The following is a 21,445-nucleotide window of genomic DNA, read 5'->3' on the forward strand; positions in this document are numbered from 1 at the left end:
TCCAGGTCATGGCTGTCCCAAAAATGACCGGACTTTCTTGGTTTTTGTTTTCCTTGAAAACATTTCACTTATCATCCAAGAAGCTTCTTCCGCTTGAATGGTGGGGCTTGGAAGGATTCATAGTCTTTCCAGTCATCTGGTCATTAGCACCCTGAAGATTGGTCGGTCGCTCCCTGAGAATTGTTGAGGCCACCTGAGGATCACCTGAAATAGGTGTGGAACCTTCTTGGAATTGGGCTGAAAGGACTGTGTTGTAGACAGAAGACAGGTGGTTCTGCTTTAACATAGATGGCCTCTTTCACCCATCCACCTTCTGGACCTTTCTGGTTTGAAAGAGAAAGTCCAGTTGCCTTTTGAAAAGCACCCTTGGGGACCTCTCCCATACAGAAAGCCAGTTCATTCAGAAAAGGTGGACCCTCTTCTCAAATAACCTGAAAATCCAGCCATGAGCCAGGTTTCCTGCTATCTTGGTTTCTTAGCCTTTCGTTTCAATGCATCCCACCTGATGCAGCCCTAATCTGGTACAGGTGTAAACTTCACTTGATTATATGAAAAATAGGATCTATTTTAATTTCCCTTGTAGTTCTACAGGTGGCAGGCTTCCCAAAGGAATCAGATCCTCACAAATGAAGCCGGATATACGTATCCCAGAATAATGTTGCAGGATCCAACCTGAGTCGTAACCAGGACCAGAGGCTTTGTCTTCTGTGCTGGAGCCCATCTCCAGGAAGCTTCTCTCTATCTAGTCCGAAAGCTCAGAAGACAAAACCTCTGGTCCCTGCAGCCAATCCAGATTGGATCCTGAATCAGATCCTGAATAAATTCAGTTGGATGTTTTCAGATTAAACAAAATGGCTTATTACACATTTCCCCCCCCCCCCGTCCCGAGATAAAGGATTCATAGTCCATCATCTAGTCTGCAAAGCGTCAGGATAGGCCTGTGATGGCAGAGCCCTCTCTGCGGGCGCGCAAGCCGTCGCCCCAGCTCAGCTCCATTGCGCATGCACGGGAGCGTGGCACATGTGGGAGATGTGCATGCATGCATGGGGGTGTATTCTTTTGCTATTTTGAGACTTGATGGCAGTTTTGAACGTCTGCAAGTGACTCTCCTGCAGCCTTCAAAGCAGAGAGATGGTGGCCATTCGCTTCTATGCTCCAAAGCCAAAAGCCATTGGCTCTGTTTTGGGTGCCTCTTGGCTTGCAGCCAAGCTGACAGAGACCCTCCACGCATTTCTTGGCCCTTCCCGGGTGTCTTGAAGAAACAAATTCACCAGAGCAGCTGATACAGCAAAGACAACAACAAGAACAACAAAACCTGGGCAGGAAAGATTGGAGTTTGGCTGAGAGCCCCTTCCTGGAATGATGGTCTTGGAAGATGCCCAATGATATTGATTATTAGTGAACCCTGGCTTGTATTCCCCACGACCCTCAACAGTGCCATTTCTCCTTCTTAAGGCAAACAGAGCGGAAGCAGCTGAATGAATTCTAGCTTTGCTTATCTGATCACTTCCACGTTTATAAAATTTATATTTCTTTGTATCCCACCTTTATTATTTTCACTAACAATTCAACGTGGCAAATATACCCAACACATCTTCCTCCTATTTCCCCATAACAACAACCCTACGAGGTAGACTGGGCTGAGCAAGGAGGATTGCACCAAAGTCACCCAGCTGGCTTTCATGCCTGAGGCAGGACTAGAACTCACCCTGTCCTGATGATTGGCCCAGTCACCTAGTCGGCTTTCCGTTTTCCGCTTTCTATCCTGGAGCCTTAAGCACTAGCCCAAATTGGCTCTTAACTTGCCCCCCAAATCCTGAGGCTGGAATGGGCTAACAGCAAGTCAGGGGGAGGGAGCCCTTTAGAGAAAGCTTTTCAAGACGTCCCTGACATTGTAGGACTGCTAACACCTTCAGCAGTATGACCTCAAACCCAGGCTCATGGGAGTTATAGTCCTTCAGCTGGGAGATGAGAGGTTGGGGAGGGCTCCCGAAGACTCCCGAAATCATACAGCAAGCCAGGAATGGTCAGAGCAGAGGCAGCCATTTCAATGTTCTTTTTTCTTTTCTTTCCCCCCAGGTGCAACCAACGTGGAAAAAGAATCAAAGTCCAGAAAACGGTCAGGCATGAAACTCCCTATTTAGCCAACAGGATCAAGGACATCAAAAATATGCAGTTTACTCATGGCAATAAGGTAAACTTAAACGGCATGGGATGCACCTAGTTCTCCTCTCTGGAATTTCCCAGGAACAAACTCCTTCCCAGGACCACATTCTTCCCATGCCTGGAATTTTTCCACTCTGGGATCAGTGGCCGCTCTCTTCTGGCTCCTTTGGAATGCTGGACTCTGACCGTGACATCACTCCCCTCCCCCTCCCAGCCCCCAAACTCTCCAAAAATGCATGACTCATTTGCAGCCCTTTTGGCCTGGAGCCTGAGAATGTAAAGCAGAGATGCCTTTGGCCCTGAGCTTCCTCTCAGCCAAGGGGCCTCCGGACGGCCTCGGGAGGCTTGGAAGCACAGCTCACTCGCGGCCTCCAATCTCCCCTCACTCGGCTTTTTCAGCCATGTTCGGTATGCCATACGAGGCACAGTCCCAGATAACGCAGAGATTGGATAAACACTAAATGAAATTTTTTTCTCTAACTTGGGAAAATGTCCTTTTTAGGGAAGGAGCGAAGAATGCAAATCTTTTATTTCTTCTTTCTCATCCTCCCTTTTTTCCTTCCTTCTTTCCCTGCTTCCTTCCTTCCATCCATCCATCTCTCCATCCATCCTTTCATCTTTTCTTTTCTTTTCTTTCTTCCTCCCTCCCTTCCTTTCTTACTTCAGAATAATATTAAGAGTTATCCTGATTAAAATAGGAATGATTTTGCATCATTTCCCATTTTCTTAAGGTAAAGGTAAAGGTTCCCTGCGCACAGGGGTGAAATTCAGCAGGTTCTGACAAGTTCTGGAGAACCGGTAGCGGAATTTTTGAGTAGTTCTGAGAACCATGCTCACAGAACCGGTAGTAAAAAAAATTGAATTTCACCATCACCGTCGCCCATACGTGCTAGTCGTTCCCGACTCTAGGGGGTGGTGCTCATCTCCATTTCAAAGCCGAAGAGCCAGTGCTGTCCAAAGACGTCTCCATGGTCATGTGGCTGGCATGACTAAACGCCGAAGGGGCACAAAACACTGTTCCCTTCCCATTAGAGGTGGTTACTATTTTTCTACCTGCATTTTTTACATGCTTTTGAACTGCTAGATTGGCAGAAGCTGGGACAAGTAACTGGAGTTCACTCCGTTATGCGATGCTAGGGATTCGAACCGCCGAGCTGCCAATCTTTCAATCGACAAGCTCAGCGTCTTAGCCACTTAGCCACCATGTCTCTACTCCGCTTTCTTAGCCTCTTTTTATTCTTTCTTTCCTTTTTCTTCATCAGTAAAAGATGAGGGAAGGAAGAACTCACCAAAATATGCATTCCTTTGGTATTAAACAGAAGTAAAACCAAACTGCTTAACCCTTAACCCCTTTCACTTCGCTCCTGGCTGATCTGATTCCCTAGAAGCTAAGCAGGTCAGGCCTGGATGGTCCCCTGGAGGGGAGATATGAACCATCCAATATAGAGTTGCTGGGGGGAGGTGGCATATACACTCAGTCAATCAATTACTGAAGGCTTTTGCTACATGAAAGAAGTGAAGCTTGCCAGAAGACGATGAGGGCAAACTACTTTGGTATTTGCTGCCAACACAATTGGGTCTATTAAATCACCAGGCCTAGAGATCAACCCAAGGAAGACTTGACATATAGGAATTTGGGAGAATGGTAGCATCTCTCCCTGCAGGATACAAATACAAGTTTTTAGATATTTATTATAGAAACGAGGATAGAAGGAATGTTTTGGTGGGATTTTAAGTCAAGAGTTTGTTAATAGCCATCAGCATCTAGGCCAGATAAAGTGATTTCCAGAAGTTACTGAGCTCAGTACATTTAAGAAAAGGCTCTAGGAAGATTATAACAGAAGGAGAATTGGAAGGAACCTTGGAGCCTTCTAGTTCACCCCCTGCTTAAACAGAAGATCCTATGCCATTTCAGCCAAATGGCTGTCCAGTCTCATCTTAAAAATCTCCAGTGATGGAGCACCCACCACCATAGAACGTGTAGAATTTCAAATGTACACTTGAGGTCAGATGAAGGCCAGTTTTAGTTGAGTTTCATCTGAGAAGCTCGGTCTCTTCATTGGTGGTAGAAACCCCTAGGGAGGCTGTGGGTGCCTTGAAGTAACCATGGAAGAGCAGGAAGAAGAATTCACAGGCAGAGGAACAACAATGGAGACCTGGGGAAGGTAGAGTTGCCCTTTTCTACGTCCAAGATGGCCATGACTAAAACAAGGGAAAATGAGAAGGTGAAAGCCAGAGTCTCATAAAAGTCTATACAATTAACAGGACTATAGGCGTATAGCCATATAAAATTTCCATAAACCTGCAGTTTGTAATGGGTGACCTGTAAAGGTTAATTTTCAATTGGCAGCCTAACCATTTCTGAACCCAAGAAAGAAAATACATCTTGTCACCTAAAATGAAAAGTGAAAACTTCCTTCTTTGATAGTAATGCATATTAAAAAGTCTATTGAAGAGAAGGGGTGGTGTGAGAGCAGAATACTTGAAGGACTGTCACAGGGAAGAAGGCATCGATTTACCATCAGAAGGTGTGGGAGCTCCATCACTGGAGGTTTTAAAGAAGAGACTGGAAAGCCACTTGTCTGAAATGGTAGAGCAGGGGGTTGGACTAGAGGGCCTCCAAAGTCCCTTCCAGCTCTATTCTGATTGATTGGTTGGATTTATTCTCCAAAGCACCTAAGGGCAGGAGAAGAAGGTGGAAGCTTATCAAAGAGAGAGCTAAGATGGAACTAAGGATAAATTTCCTGACAGTGAGAAGGATTAATCAGTGGAACGACTTGCCTCCAGAAGCTGTAGGTGCCCCATCAGTGGAGGTTTCAAAGAAGAGATTGGCCAGCCATTTGTCCATAATAATATAGGATCTCCTGCTTGAGCAGAGAGTTGGGCTAGAAAACCTCCAAAACACCTTTCCAACTCTTCTCTTCCTTTCTCTTCTCTTGACACTTTTGCTACACAAACACACACACACAAGCACACAGACAGACAGACAGACAGAATGCAGCAGGGCATTGCGCTCTCTAAAATACATTTTAAGGCCTCTAATTGAGTACCCTTCAGCAGGTTTTTGCCATCATTCTGGTTTTAATACAGCTGTATTCTTTGTAAGATATAGTTAATACACTAAATTGATCTTTAGCAATAGACCATAATTTAACTGGTGCGGACACTGCATCCTTTTAGATTTTCAGATTTTAATCCTGGCCTGTTTTTAAATGTTTTTTTTAATCATTGTATCCATCAAGGGCAGATGTGCGTGCCAGTGCCTGCAAGGTGGCTGGCACAGCATCACAACTGATACCCAGTGCAAGTCTAAAAGAGGAAACGCTTCAATTGTACAGCTGTGCCCATCATCTTGCAATGTTCCCTCCATGAGCAGTCTGGATTTTATCTCTCAGTGAATACAGCCAAAGTATCCTAGGCCTGTATTCCAAGTGTCTTCCCACTAAGCCTCTTTAGGGAAGCTGGTCTTTTAATAAAGCTATAATCAAGTTTGTAGATATCTGGAGAAACCAGATGTTTCTGACAATGTTCTACAACTTTACAAGCAATTTAGTGGTGGGAGAGGCAACCTAAGCTTATCATCTGCAGTCCTCCTTCCCACCCAAAATAGATCTTTCATCAAACAGACCAATCCCCACCATAGCCTAGAAAGTACTTTCATTGGTGTTTGGTTAGGCTAGATAAAATAGTTAAATAGTAAAAATGTCAGAACTCTGACAGCCAGTCTTAAATGGAATGTGGTTTGGAGTTGGGATTAGCTCAGTCTCAGGCACTTTCTCGTGTGCCTTGTGTTCTTTCAACTCTCCCATCCTCTTGCATCGCAGAGCTGCCGGAGAGCAATTCCCAGGGTATCACTTAGGTTATGTTATAGTCTCATGATCGCATTTCAGCTGGTAGGAATATAGATACTTCAAAAGCAAAACAAAACAAAAAAATAAAACAAAACCAAAGCAAAACAGCTGCTAAGGAATATGTTGCTGGTTGCCAAAGTTTTCCCCTGAACAGTGACCACTTCCAGGTGGGCAGGGAAAAACACAAATTTGAGCCGGTGAGGATCGAACTACTGGCAGTCAGCAGAATTAGTCTGCAGTACTGCATTCTAACCACTGCACCACCACGGCTCTTGTCACCCCGATTCAGATGTTCAACTGGGAGTTATCAGATCTGGAAGCAAAATCCAGATGGCCATAAAATGCTAAATCTGCCACTTTAGGAGTTAACTGATTGGATCAGTTGACCTCCTTTTAGCGTTCCCTGACATGCGAACCCTTCCACTAATTCAGTTTTAACATGTCATGAGAAGATACAAAAGGCAGGACATGTACCTCGGCCACGTTGTAATGTTGCCAGTAAGATCACCATCGTTGTTGTTGTTGTTACAATTTATATCCAGCCAATAATAATCATTTCATTAAAAGAGTTTAAGTTTTAGAACTCACTCAGTTTTAAAAGGTTAAATCCCGAATCCTTTGAATCCTTTGTTAAAAGCAGTATAATTTAGGGAGCTGATCAGAACTTCTACAGTTGGGATTAACAGATGCAAAAGCTGCTTCCCCCGGGGCCCACAAATTCATCCCAGACAAGGAAGGAGGAATCTTTAGGTGGGGTCTTCAAATGCCCTGATTTTTGTTCCTGGCTAGGACTCCACTTTGCAGGTAGCAGATTCACCAAAACTGAGAATAAAATAATGCTAAGAGCAACTCAGTTCCTTGTAAATGGGGCCTTATCTGTTATGATGTAGGTTATTCTTCCAAAGGGCTTTCGGGCATATTGTCTTACCTTTGAGGCTGATACAGATGCCCAGAAGAATAACAGAATTGGGAGGGACTTTGGAGGTCTTCTAATCCAACTCATTGCTCAAGCAAGAGACCCTAAACCTTTCCAGAAAAATGTCTGTCTAGTCTCTTCAGTGATGGAGCCTTCCCAACTTCTGGTGGTAAGCCATTCCACTGATTAATTGTTCTCAATGTCAAGAAATTTCTCCTTAGTTCTTGGATCTCTCTTTGGTAAGCTTCCAACTTCTTGTCCTGCCTTCAGGTGCTTTGAAGACTAGGTTGATTCCCTCTTTTTTGTGACAGCCCCACAAATATTGGAAGCCTGTTAGAATGTCACCCCCTAGTCCTTCTCTTCATTAGACAAGACATATCTGGTTCCCACATCCATTCATTGTACGCTTCAGCCTCCAGATTCTCAGCTTCAGCTTCCAGAAAAGAGTTGGGTCTAAGCAACATCTTTGAGCCACGATCTCCATTGCTTTCTCACCCTTCTGTCCGTTGTGATTGACTCTCTAAGAAAGCTCCCCTGCATGGCCAGGCCATCTGCCTTCTGGAATTTAGCTTGACCCTCCTAATTAAAGCCATGGGAAACTGGCTCATTCCACAGCACAAGCACAAGTCCCTAGAAATAACTTTATTTACAAAAATATCTCTGTGTCCCTCAAAGGTCCTAGCAACTTACTTAAAAATAAAATGTAGCTGTAGTATAAGACTTTATTTGGAAGCAGGCCCACTTGCCAGGAAAGGGGAAAAAGCAAACATATCTGTGTTCGGTCACTTCATTCCAACTCATGGGGGGCTCTGACTAATAAGAAGATGCAGAGAAAGAAAGGGGGGATTTGAAAAGGAGGGGGATCTTCTCCACCCACCCGCCGGGCTTTACAGAATGGGAACCAAAACTGAAATATTTCCTAGTATTTTCTTTTCAAAATGATATATACAGTACAAGGACCAGTGGTGGGTTGCAATTTATTTTACTACCAGTTCGCTCGTGGGTCTGCCCAGAAGCGTCAAGGGCGAACCAGCAGCAACGCACCTCCGGCAAGGACAGTGTAAGGACTCTTACATTTGGAACTAAACCTTCATTGGCCCCAAAATGATTTGTGAAAGCTTTTATAGGTGGTCCTCAACCTATGACCACAATAGGGACTGCAAAATTTGTTGTCAAGTGGTGTGGTCATTAAGTGAGGCATCACATGGCCATACCCACTTTTATGACCCTAGTTTACTACAGTCATTAAGCGAGATATCGTGTAACCAAGTCTTGTGATTTCTTGCTGGCTTCCCCATTGATTTTGCTAGTGCAAAGATTGCACATGGCAACCATGTGACCCTGGGATGTTGCAACCATTGTGAATGCATGATGATTGCTAACTATCCGAATTATATTCCCATCACTGTAAGGATAGGAGGCTCGACCTTTCCAGGTAGAACATGTCCCTCTTCCTTATCATTTTTATCTCTCCGTAGAGGCAGAACTCTCTAGTGACACTATTAAAATTAACTTTTGAGTCCGTTGTTCAAAAATAACCTTTAGCATATCTAATGTTAAAATATTTTGTCTCATTCTGTAATTGTAAATCAAGTTTCTGTGCTCTTTTCCTTTAATTGTAATCTTTAGTTCCCTCTAGTGTCCAATATTTCAAATCTTACATTTAAAAAAAAAATCAAAACAGAAGCATTTTTCCATGGGAAGAATTCCTTATAATTAATTCCAAAATATATGGAGGAAGAAATGGGAAGCCGAAAGTGGCTTCAAAAAGTGGAATCAACAACCACATTGAATGAACAGCCAGGAAATAGAATGTTTCTTTGATAATGTCTATCTGGACCAGGACGGGACTTGAGATTGCTCACAAAGGCTCCATACTGCTGCTTTGCTTGAAGACAGCCATCACTGGAAGTTTTATTGCTCTGGGGGATGAGAGAGCCGCCATCTTGATGAAACCACAGTTTGAAAGGAAACTCAGTTCACATGCAGTGGTACCTCAGGAGTACTCATTCTTAATTGATTGCAGAAGGCACAATGAGTACCAAAAATGATGAGTACCAAACTAATTTCCCCCATAAGGAATAATATAGTGAGTCACAAGGCAGCCAACACTGACAGGTTCTAGCTTGTGTGTTAAGTACCAAACAAATGATGAGTACTGGGACAAAATGTTCACATCCAAATACACCTAGTGCCAAATTTGATGAGTTTCAAAACAGTTGAGCATTGAGGTACCACTATACTTCTAGTCACTTTTGGAAATTTGCTTGTTAACTGCTTTTCAGCTATTAGAAAACTTTAAATCAAAAGTCTGACTACAACAAGTGAGTTTCCTTCAGTCCTTAGTGAAAGAAAGTTTCAACTAGAAATTGTAAACATCTTTTTGGAATAAACAGCAAACAGATAATTAAAACTTTGATTTTAGAAAGTTACAAATGAACTAAGTGTCCAGATAAATTTAAAATAAGCCATTAAAGCATTTCTTGGCCTTAGGCAATCCATAATCAGATAGCTGTTTTGCCTTTATTTATCTCTAAATAGTTATAGTTAGTTTGAACTATCAAAAAGGCAAGGAAATAATAATCTAAGCCAAAATTAAATAACATTGGCCCACTCACTCATTTCAATAATAAATTATTCTCTTTTTAATCATAAAGTCACCCTGGGAATAAACAGGCATGGCTGTTTCTTATTTATACTGCATGCTTTCAAACTCCTTCTCTGTACAGATTTAAGAGCTGTGAAGTAATTGATCTCCTGGGAATTTTTGCACTGTGACATGACTTAAATTTGTATTTATGTACTTACCAAGGCTGTTCAGCTCTTTGAACTGGAGCTTCAAAATAGTTCTTTGCACGTGGGCGTGCAAGGGGAGGACAGCACAAAGCAGCCATGTCTTTCTCTCTAGAACCCCAGAAAGGGACACAGCTGCAGTCAGATGTTATAGGGAGGAGGTGTGTTCACAGACCCTCATTCACAAGAGCATTTTGGACGAATGGTCCCCAGGTACTGCACCACTTTACATCATGCAGGATGATGATCTTATCTGTTTAGTCATGTCCAACTCTTTGCAATTCTACGGGCCAGGTCTTCCTACGTCCTCCAATCTTGCACTGCTTCTTTGAGTTTTTGTGGCTGGTGTCTACTTTGATGGTGTCCAGCCACCGTGTTCTTTGATGGCCTGGTTTCCTTTTACTATGAAACATAATTGCTTCCTCCAGGAATTCCCCTGCAAGACATGGCCAAAGTAAGGGAGATGCAGTTTCATGATTTTGCCTTCTGGTGGCATGTCTAGCATTATGTGTACATCATACACATCCTAGTCCATCAGGGACTCCTGAGAAGTTTGTAATAAACAAACTGGGTGGTTTATAATACCCACATAGAGACACAGATATATAAAGCTAATTCCTTTGATGAAGGCAACCCTTGTGCACTTACTTGGAAGTACCGTATTTTTCAGCCTATAAGACGCACCAGTGTATACGACGCACCAAGATTTCGAAGAGGTGCCATAAGTAAGAAAAAATGTTTTTGTCCTCCCTGGCCCCCAGGAACACTCTGCAGGCTTCAGCAGGGCTGGGGGAAGGCAAAAATGTCCCCATTTTTCACTAAAACGGGGCATTTTTCCCTTCCCCCAGCCCTGCTGAAGCCTGCAGAATGCTTCTGGGGGATGGGAGAAGGCAAAAACATGGCCCATGTTTTTGTGAAAAATGGGATGCAGGGGCAGTGCTTCAGGAAGCCAAAAATGGCTGTATTCAGTGTATAAGATACACCAACATTTCCATGGTCTTTTAGGGGGGGAAAGTTGCGTCTTATACTCTGAAAAATACAGTAAGTCTGATTGAACTCAAGAAGCCTGAACGGAAAACTAGCAGATGAGAACATATGATGGGCCGTCTGTTGTTGTGGTTGTAAGCCAAGGCGCACAGCTGTAGGTGCCAGAGCCCATGAGAAGGTTAAAAGCTAAAGATCCCATGCCCATGCACCTTCTGGGCATCGTGGCATCAACTGTAGCTCCAAGAACAGGAAAACAAGTCAAAATATGCGCTCCCCAGCTAAAACAAAAGTTGACCATCACTATTACTGACCATGACCAATTCCAACTCTCTTCTCAGGTGTGAAGTTAGAAGGGGATCTAGAAGAAGTCCCCTCCTTTCCCTCTAATCTTCACAGGATCACTGTGAAGATAAAATCAAGGAAAGGGAGAGTCTTAGATGCAGTCCAACATTTTGCAGGAAACATTAGGCCGTCAAATATAATAAATCAACTGGATTCTCCAAAGGAAAAAACAGTTTGTGTTGAAATAACCTGGGCAAATAGCCATAGTTTGTGGCTGTTTTCAAAAACCTGACCCCCCAACAATAATCCTCCTCCTTGCTTCTTGAGCAAACTTTAAACTGCCAGAATGAAACCCCCTTCTGGGTTTTGTCATTGGCCAAAAATAGATAATTACCGGTACATCTTTCTGGTAGCAGCCGGCATACCAGAAGATGGGCCAGGCTCTGTGTCTATTCACATAGTGTGTTGTTATCTGCCAGGTTTCTCCACTTGAGCATCTTGGTTTTACATTTAGACTCTCCGATTCTCAACCTTTCAGGATCCAACAGGTAGTACAAGGGAAGTCAGATCCTCTAGGCATCTCCTCCTTTGATGTTATTCCTTGTTCTGTGGTCTCCTTCCCCCATCTTTTGCTTTGATTTTGTTCTTATGTGCCCTCAAGAATGTTAGCTCTTGCCATAAAGCTGTTCCTCGATCTGAGTGGGTGGGCTTGGGGTCTACATCCTTTCAGAGGATGATAAGGGCCATTTTCCTGCTTAGTTCTCTGGGCATCTACTGCCACTTCAACAATCTGGCTGAATGACAAAAACCCACCCAACATTTTCTACAAAATGGAGACAAGTCCTTTTCAAAGTGAGAACTACTGGAATTTGCCATCCCAGATTGAAAACACTTCCACAAATAATGGCCTTATGCCAGAATCAATCATTACAATGTGAACTCATCTTCATTTTGCATTTTGCATCAGAACCCTAACAAGAAGAAAACCTTTCCCCTGATTAAAGTGTAATTGCTTTCATGTTTGGGTGAGAATAAGAGCCAGAAAAAGCAGCTCTTCCCTTCCAGGAACTCCAGAAGTAGGAGCATGGAGAAGAGAAAATTTTCCAAGGCAATCCCTATCAACTATTTCTGATTTTTTTTTAAGGAAGAATGGTTGCCAGCTGCTCAAGGTAGAATGCTTTCATATAGAAGTTAACCTCATTTGGCTTTAGTATTAACATCACTCCAAAAATAACAGGAGAGTTAAAAACTGAAAGCCTAAGGGAGACTTAAGTTAAGACTTCTAGATAGATGGGTGCAGCAGATTGTGTGATAAAACTTTTAGAGGATCTAATATTTCAACCCATCGATATGATTCAGGTCAGTATTTTGCCTTGGGTTAATTCATTTTATAAGTTAAACCTAGCAGGAATGCGCTGCCAGGACCACAGCTCAAAGCTCCTGGGAGAGGTTAGGAAGCTAAAACAGAATCATTGCTAATCCACATACATACATACATACATACATACATACATACATACATACATACATACGCAAACCTGTTTATATATGTTCAAGCCTGATATTGTCATTGTCTTCAATAATTAGGAAAGCTGAATTCATGAACAAAAATAATATTTCAGCATCTATCATTTCCTCTTAGTCACCCACAACCTTTTTTCACCCTATTTCAAAGTAAAGGCAAGAACGCTGGTCCAGATCAGGATGGGCAGGGAGCCTGTGGGGGATCCGTGGTAGGTGGGATTCGTTGGAAAGGCTCCCACTTCCCTTATTGGAAGTTTTTCTTCTGAGTTGAATTGTACCTTGTTCACAAACTGTAATCACAACATGCAGGTAAAGAGGACATTTATCAGTCCAACTTAATTATGTCAAAAATAAGGCCACATGGATTTCTCTGTAAGAAGCTGCTGCGTTGCGCCATCCTAGTTACAAAATTGGTCTGTCCCTAATCAAGTCTGTCCATGCCTTTGGGTTGTGAAAATTCCTGCATGAACATCTATTTGTCTTACAAGGAAATCTACCCTTTTATCCTTCCATGGTTTTTCCCTCTTTTCTTTAATAGCTTGAGCGAAATCTCCCAAGAGAAAATCCCTGGGCAGACTTTAGAAATAGATCTTACACAGGTAGTCCTTGACTTCACAAGTGAGCCCAAAATTTCTGTTATTAAGTGAAACAGTTAAGGGAGTTTTGCCCCGCTTTAAGACTTTTCTTGCCACAGTTGTTAAGTGAATCATTGCAGTCGTTAAGTTAGCAACACGGTTGTTAAGAGAACCCGGCTTCCCAGTTGATTCTGATTGTCAGAAGGTCATAAAAGGGGATCACATGATCCCGGGATACTCAACCATCATAAATATGAGTCCGTTGCCAAGCAGCTGAATTTTGATCGCATGACCAAGCAGATGCTGCGAAGGTGATGTGAAAAACAATCATTTGTCAATTTTCTCAGTGCCATTGTAACTTTGGAGAGTCATTAAATGAACTGTTGTAAGTTGAGGACTAGCTGTATTACCAGTTCTTAGAAAATAGAGCCACTTTTATACTAACCACTCGCGTTTTTAATTTCCTCCAAGAAAGTTATAAGTTTGTTTTAATCAATCACTAAGGTTTATACAATAGCAATAGCCCGTAGACTTATATACCACTTCACAGCCCTCTCTAAGCAGTTTACAGAGTCAGCCTCTTGCCTCCAACAATCTGGGTCCTCATTTGGATGGAAGGCTGAATCAACCTTGAGCCGGTCAGGTTTGAACTCTTGACAGTGGACAGAGTCAGCCTGGAGTATTGCATTCTAGCCACTGGGCCACCACGGCTCCTATAAGCCATTTGATGCCCTCTTTGTGCCATTACCTTTTTCAAGTTCATTCATGAATAATCTGCAGCGTTTGAAATATTTTTTACGATCGATCTTGACTGCAAGCAAAGGGAAGGGCCAACTCTGTTTTGTTCTACGTCACCAAGCAATGTCCCTGCAGCTTTTTGTGGATACAGGGAAATGTTTCCTCAGAATTTCTTTCTCTTCTTCCTTTAGAAGGTTTTAAGCACTTTGACCATGACATCAAGCAACATCTCCGGAATCTATTACTGTGTGGCTACCAACAAGCTGGACTCCGAAGAGAGGAGCATCAGGTTCTATATCACAGGTAAAGAAGGTGCATCACCCCTAAAGGCCGGGAAATATCTGGTGGAAGCTCAGAAGATGCAACCTGCAATGATTTTCATGGGGAGGAGGTCAAAAAAGGCAAGATGGTGGCTATAATCATGCAATCAAAACCCCTTTACAGACAAACCGATTTTTTTTTCTTTTAATGACCCTGTAATTGCTTGCGTTGGGGTGCAGTCAGGGAGACCAAACAGAGCTTGGCTGTTTACTGGCTGGACACCCTTCCTGATGCCTATTTGGAGTTCGCAGCAAACAATTATTCATTGCGTCTAGAGAGAGAAATACCTGCCACTACCTAGGATCGAACTCACAGCCTCTTGATTGTGAGGCAAGAGCTCCATCTCTAGGCTAGCGTGCCACTCAAGATAGATAGACAGACAGACGGATGGACGGACGGACGGACGGATGGATAACATCCTCCTCTTTCGCTTCATCTCCTCTTCTTCTTATTCTCTCCCCTCCTCTACTTCTCCTCCTCTCCTTTCCTCTTCCTCTGCTCCTTCTCTCCACCCCACACAGAATTAACACTCCCTATTTTACAACTGCTTCTGCATTTCTGATGTGTATGAGCAGAAGCAAGTTAGCTCTGTCTTTCCAATCATCCAATGCTGCTCTCAGTCCTTCCCTTCTGTAGAGGGGGGGGACGCTCTTTGCTCAGGGTCTCCCATTCTGGTTTGGGGACTCTTGAAAGCCAGCCTATGACCCCCCACTGGAAGTCACACAATGCTAAATCACTAACCCTAACCCTAAATCCTTAATTGTCACAATTCTGTTGAAGTGCCCACAACTTTCTCCAACCATGCACTGTACAGGTACTCCTCAACTTACACATTACAAAATTTGACTTACGACCATTTTTCACAGTTACAACCTTTGCAGTCTGAATCAAAATTCAGATGCTTGGCAACTGGTTCATATTTATGATGGTTGCTGGGTCCCAAGGACATGTGAGCCCCTTTGTGACCTTCTGACAAGCAAAGTCAATGGGGAAGCCAGATTCACTTAACAACCAGGTTATTAACTTAACAACTGCAATGATTTGCTTAATAGCTGTGTGTCAAGAAAGGTCGTAAAATGGGGCAAAGCTCACTTAGCAAATATTTCACCGAATAACCTACATTTTGGGCTCAATGGTGGTCTACGTGTATTTTTCAGCCTTCTCCTCAGGGGTGGAAATCAGGAAGTCCTCCATATACTCAGTTCCAAATGATTGGTCTGCTTCTCTCTCGTCTTTCTTGCAGACATGCAATCCAGCCTGGAGGCAGACTCCCAAATGACAGCTATTGTGACCAGCCACATCCAGATGACCTGCAAATGCTCCAAGTATCTTTATGATCACCTCACCTGGTACGACCCCACCTTGCAGGAAGTCCCCACAGCTCTCACCCAGAAGAAGGTGGACAACTATTCCATCTCCTTAGTGCTGGACATCCATAATGTCTCCCAGGCTCACGCAGGGCTTTACAAGTGCCGAGCGTCAAGCTACCACAACCGCACCAAGCAACTGGAGAAAAGTACCATGCTGAGCATAAAATGTAAGAAGGGTGGCAACATCTGTCTCATCATGCTCTTGGCCGCCATGTGGCCTATACTTTTCTCTAATACAGTATTTCCCAACCTGGGAAACTTTAAGATATATGGACTTCAACTCCCTGCATTCTGGCTGGGGAATTCTGGGAGTTGAAGTCCACACATCTTAAAGTTGCCAAAGTTGAGAAGCTCTGCTCTAACACATGGGCTCCAAACTTGGCAACTTTTAAGACTTGTCGACTTCAATCCCCAGAATTCCTCAAGCAGCCATGCTGGATGAGGAATTCTGGCACTTGAAGTCCATAGTCATAAAGTTGACAAATTTGAGGACCCCTTTTTCTTACATTTCTATAATATGGACTTATTTATGAACAGTTTTGAGTTACAGCGTTGAAAAATGCCAAACAAGGCAATTCTGGCAATATTCCAACTTATATGCAGGTACAATTTTGGCAATATTCCTATTTAAACAAAGGGGCAGCCTTTGGAAAATTGACCTTTGATGGAATTGATGGATCTTGTCCATCTCCATATTAACAATTTACATTTTTCTTCTAGCCAACATTTACTTTTAAATACTTGTGGTGTCCAAGCTGAGTTGATTTGATCTTTATAATTTTCTTATTTTCTTTTGTTCAGGGTTGCCTCAGTGACCACAGAAGTGCAGTACTTTTGGTATTAAAATATGTCATTTTCCCCTTGTTTGCAGTTAAGACAGTGCCTTACATTATGGAGAACTTTACCGACTTGGAGGTTAATGTGAGTGGCACCATTGTTCTGGAGTGCAAAGTCAACGGGATCCCAAAACCTGATATTGCTTGGCTGAAAAATGGCCACCGCATCGCCCCTGCTTCAGGTGAGCCTTCTGAGATAAGTGCTGCTACTCTTCCTTCTTTCTTTCGGTTAAGGTCACAGGTGGCCTCTTGGAAAATGGGGAATCCGGGATAAGTAGGGAGGATGTCGTTTTCAAGGTCCCAAGTTCCGTTCCCAATATAGCAGGAGAAAGTACAGTGTCAGGCCCCAAAATCCAAGACAGACATGTAGAGTTCCTTCTTCTGGGCACTTTCTTTTTTTCTTCCTCATCTGTAGATAGAATCTTGCCCAGCTAAAGCAAACTACTCGCATCATTAAAGAGATATTCTGAGAACATCTAGGAAGGAGCCAACTTGGCTCTCTTTGCCTCAAACAACTCTCTACCTAGACTTTGTTGTCACTTCATCCTCTGGAATGCAGCCCCTCCCTCCTGGGAATCTCCAGGCTACATTCCGCCATCTCCAGGTGGTTGTTGAATTGCAACCATTCGTTCAGCAATTGCTCAAAGTCACAGTGGTGCTGAACAAATACTGATTCCAACTGGTCCTTGGAGTTCCTGCCATCCTAGCACCCTTGCAGTCACGAAATTGCGATTTGAGCACTTGGCAACTGAAGCAAATCCCATCCTCCCTCACACTGATGATGTTAGCTACTTGGGTAATGAAACCCAAGCAAACAACCAAGGTCAGAAAGCACCAGGGACCTCACAGTCCTCCCCCTGCTCCTATATAAAAACACCCAGCGATTGGGAAGACAAGAGCCAGGAATGTGGACTGAACTACCTCTAGCTGCTCACTGCTCTGGCAAGAGCAAAGTTGCAGGCCTTAGAATTCCCTTTCAGTGCAAAGCAACACAGGTAGTCCTCGACTTATGACCACAATTGAGCCCAACATTTCTCTTGCTAAGCAAGTCAGTTATTCAGTGAGTTTTGCCCCATTTTACAATCTTTCTTGCAACAATTGTTAAGTAAATTACTGCAATTGTTAACTAGTAACACGGTTATAAGTTGACTCTGATTTCTCCATTGTCAGAAGGTTGTAAAAGGGGATCACATGACCCCAAGACACCGCAACAGTCATAACTATGAACCAGTGGCCAAGCAGTAGCAATAGCATTTAGACTTACCGTATATTCCACTTTACAGTGTTTTACAGCCCCGTTTAAGTGGTTTACAGAGTCAGCATCTTCCCCTAACAATCTGGGTCCTCATTTTACCCACCTCAGAAGGAGGGAAGGCTGAGTCAACCTTCAGCCGATGAGATCCGAACTGCCAAGCTGCTGGCAGCCGGTGATCAGCAGAAGCAGCCTGCAGTACTGCGCTCTAACCTCTGCGCCACTGCAGCTCATGAATTTTCAGCGTCTGAATTTGGATCGCTTGACCATGGGGATGTTTGTGAAGTGAGAAAAACACTTTCCAGTGACATTATAGCTTCGAATGGTCACTAAATGAAAGTTTGTATGCTGAGGATTATCTGTACAGAACAACAGGGACACAAAACGCCACGCTAGCTTTCAGTTCCTCAAAAACCGACTTTCAGAAATGCCAAAATGTAAAAGAGGGTCTTTCCCTGAAATCTTGGAGAGACCCTGCTTTCAGCACAAATAAAATTGGGCCAGGGGGGCTGCTGATTGGTTTCAAATGAAGGGACCCTTACCTGTCCTTGGCTCTCTCTCTATCAGAGGCCTCCACAAGGAGATTTTAAAAATCCTCAAAGTAGCCACCAAGGTTGTAGTTGTGGACACTATCTTGACTGTCTACACGCACACACAAAGGCTTCTTTTTCCTGATGCTCCATAATGGGGCCAAGCGATCCCAGCACCAATTTCTCAGGGGGGCGAGAATACTTTCTGATGCATGATGCATTGAAAATAATCCTCCTTCCTCCCCCTCTGCCAACCATCCCCTTCCTTCCTCCAGGAATTTCCATGGAAAACAACACTTTGGTGATTGAACGAGTGAAAAAGGATGATGAGGGTCAGTATGAATGCCAAGCGATCAACGAGATGGGTCAAGACAGCACCCGGGCGTTTATTAGAATAGAAGGTGAGAGGCGCAAGATGGTATGGTTTGTCTCCAACAGTTTATGCTGGGACTGCAAAGCCTATCACTTTTAACTGTTGTTAAACAACCAAAATCTATCAAACACAGTTACAGTTTATCGCAAGTGAAGCTTGATGGAGTGGTGGGTTAGGTTAGGCTCAATGGATCTTGAGTGGAAATCTTTCTGTGTCTTTTTCAGGCTCTGAAGAAAAATCCAACATAGAAGTTATCATCTTGGTTTGCACTGGTTTAGCAGCCACTCTCTTTTGGCTCCTTCTGACCCTCTTCATCCGGAAACTCAGAAAAGTAAGGTGATCCTCATGCTTTAGGCTTACAAATGAATCACTTTAAACACTGAAAGAACTAAAGCTATTTGGTAGTCAATTTCTATAGTGCCACAAATGACAGAGAAAAGTCTTCATTCACCTACAGCTGTTTAGTGCAGAGGCAGCTGGAGGCAGCTTCTAAATCCTGCGATTCCTGGGGAAAAAAGAGATGGCTACTTTGATGATTGAAACAGAGGTAGTTTATCCATCTCTCACATTTTTGAAAGTACAGGTATCCTGTAGACAGTTCAATTAGTGGCCATTCAAAAGTTACAACGGTACTGAAAAAAGTGACATGATCATTTTTCACATTTTCAACCATTACAGTATCCCCATGAATACAATATATCAAAATTCAAACGCTTGGCAAGCGACTCATATTTATGATGGTTGCATTGTCCTGGGGTCATGTGATCCCCTTTTGTGACCTTCTGACCAGCAAAGTCAAAAGGAAGCCAGATTCACTCAACAACCATGTTATTAAATTTAACAATTGCAGTGATTCACTTAATAACTGTGGCAAGAAAAGTCGTAAAATGGGACAAAATTCACTTAAAATATATCTCAGCAACAGAAATTTTGAGTTCAATTGTAGTCGTAAGTCAAGGACCGCCTGTACCACTTCTGAAAGTTTTGCCCAACCGTAATACCATGGGGGTACAAGAGAGTTGGAAGAGATTGGAAGAGAATCATCTCCCAAATGTGAATTTTACACCTCTGTCATTTCTGAGCTCTCCTTGCTTAGTAGATTGGCAGGGACTCATTTTCCTAATCCTTGTTCAATCGGTTGCTGGCTGTGTCAACAGCAGAGTGAAAGTGAAAGTCCAAGCAGAGCTGGAATAAATGGCCAACCTGTCCAGTTGCCTGGAAATCCATTTAACTTGCTAGAGATTGCAAGCCCATACAGGATTTATACATCCACACACCTATAAAAAGAGCAGAAGGTGGTTTTCATGCTTCTTTAGGAGGAAGAAGGGGCACCTTTGTTCAAACCTTCGCAGGAATGAAGCTTCTGTCTTCTCACCTCCTTCTGTGTTCATCAGCTCCATCCACCTTCTTCCAATTCTGATCTTAGGGGGTTTCTTTTTTTCTTTCAGCCGGATGCCACCGATATTAAAACTGGGTATTTGTCCATCATAATGGACCCAGAGGAGATGCCCCTGGATGAGCAGTGCGAACGTCTTCCTTACGACAGCAACAAATGGGAGTTCCCAAGGGATCGGCTGCGGCTGGGTATGTGGCACCTAGGCAGGCTCCTCTGTTGGGGGGGGTGGGGGGTGACCTTGAATGGAATAAGACAACTTGGCATGACCAACTCGCCACAGCCAACTTACCCCCGACCACTCCCTGGGGGGCGATTGAGCAATTCAATGGAAGTATTCAAAATGTACGTAGAATGACTCTTGTCCTGGGTCAAGTGGTCCCAGAGAGAGTTGGCCTCAGTGAGTTGGCCCGGGCGGGTTGTCCTCGACCCGACCTTGACTACTACTGGATTGCTGCCTAAGTCCCCCTTCCAAGCATTCCTAATGACTCTGCTGGCTGGCAATTTGCAGTTGTAGCTGAGCACATCTGGGATGGATTTGACAGCTAATAGCCCATTTGTACGTCATTGGATTCGGCACAGTGATAAAGATTTGGATCCATTGTTTACCGGAGGGGGGGTCAGCCAGATGACTTCCAGATGTTTTGCATGCATGATGATGGGAATTGTCATCTCAAAATATCTGAAAGAGACGGTGTCATCTGTCTCTGTCTTCAGCTTCATGCAGAACCTTAACTAGGTTTGTTAGAGCCCATCTCTGCTTTGAAGGAAACAGAATACAATTGCTTTCCATGCTCCCTTCTAAACCTAAGCATTGTCAGGGAGAATAAGATAGATATGACAAGGTATGGGTGGTCCTCAACTTACAACCACAATTGAGCCCAACATTTCTGTTGTAAAGTGAAACATTTGTTAAGTGAATTTTGCCCCATTTTACAACCTTCCTTCCCACTGTTGTTAAATGAATCATGGCAGTTGTTATGTAGGAACATGGTTGTGAAGTGAAGCTGGCTTCCCCGTTGACTTTGCTTGCCAGAAGGTGGCAAAAGGGGATCACATGACCCCGGGACACTGCAACCGTCATAAGTATGAGTCAGTTGCCAAGCATACAAATTTGGTTCGTGTGTCCGTGGGGAAGTTGTAAGGGTCTAAGTGTGAGAAACGACCTATCTATTTCATGCAGGTAGTCCCTCCTTGAACAAGCAGTTGCTTAGAGCCTGTTCAAAGCTATGACAGATCTTCCCAGAACTACTTATCACTCAATTTGGAAGTTCTGGTCGAACCCACCTCCACCCCACACTACAGTCATGTGATTGCCAATGGCTATTTGCAGCATCTCTTGGTCACATGACCATGATTTTCAATTTTTTTGCCATGAAAAAGCTTTTACTTTTGGTTTCGGGTAAAAAGCATCCATTGAGGAAAACAGGCTTGCTTAATAACAGCAACATTCACTTAACAACTGTGGCATTTGCTTAGTGGCTTCTGAAAAAATAATCAGGAATGCTCACATGATCAATGACTGTAATTCTGGACTG

General features: G+C 43.4%; 1 protein-coding gene across 1 annotated transcript in view; it reads left to right on the forward strand.

The window, feature by feature from the left end:
* LOC309397898 (vascular endothelial growth factor receptor kdr-like) overlaps nucleotides 1-21,445 on the forward strand; it is a 182,905-nt gene that overhangs the window by 113,784 nt on the left and 47,676 nt on the right. The window contains exons 11-18 of the mRNA XM_081964323.1: nucleotides 2,080-2,223; nucleotides 13,058-13,118; nucleotides 14,024-14,135; nucleotides 15,397-15,690; nucleotides 16,395-16,541; nucleotides 18,417-18,542; nucleotides 18,739-18,845; nucleotides 19,963-20,098. Of these exons, the coding sequence (XP_081820449.1) occupies nucleotides 2,080-2,223; nucleotides 13,058-13,118; nucleotides 14,024-14,135; nucleotides 15,397-15,690; nucleotides 16,395-16,541; nucleotides 18,417-18,542; nucleotides 18,739-18,845; nucleotides 19,963-20,098 (1,127 nt within the window). The remainder of the gene's footprint in view (nucleotides 1-2,079; nucleotides 2,224-13,057; nucleotides 13,119-14,023; nucleotides 14,136-15,396; nucleotides 15,691-16,394; nucleotides 16,542-18,416; nucleotides 18,543-18,738; nucleotides 18,846-19,962; nucleotides 20,099-21,445) is intronic.

This window comes from Natrix helvetica (genome assembly GCF_964273705.1).
Source record: "Natrix helvetica genome assembly, chromosome: 11".
Taxonomy (NCBI): domain Eukaryota; kingdom Metazoa; phylum Chordata; class Lepidosauria; order Squamata; family Natricidae; genus Natrix; species Natrix helvetica.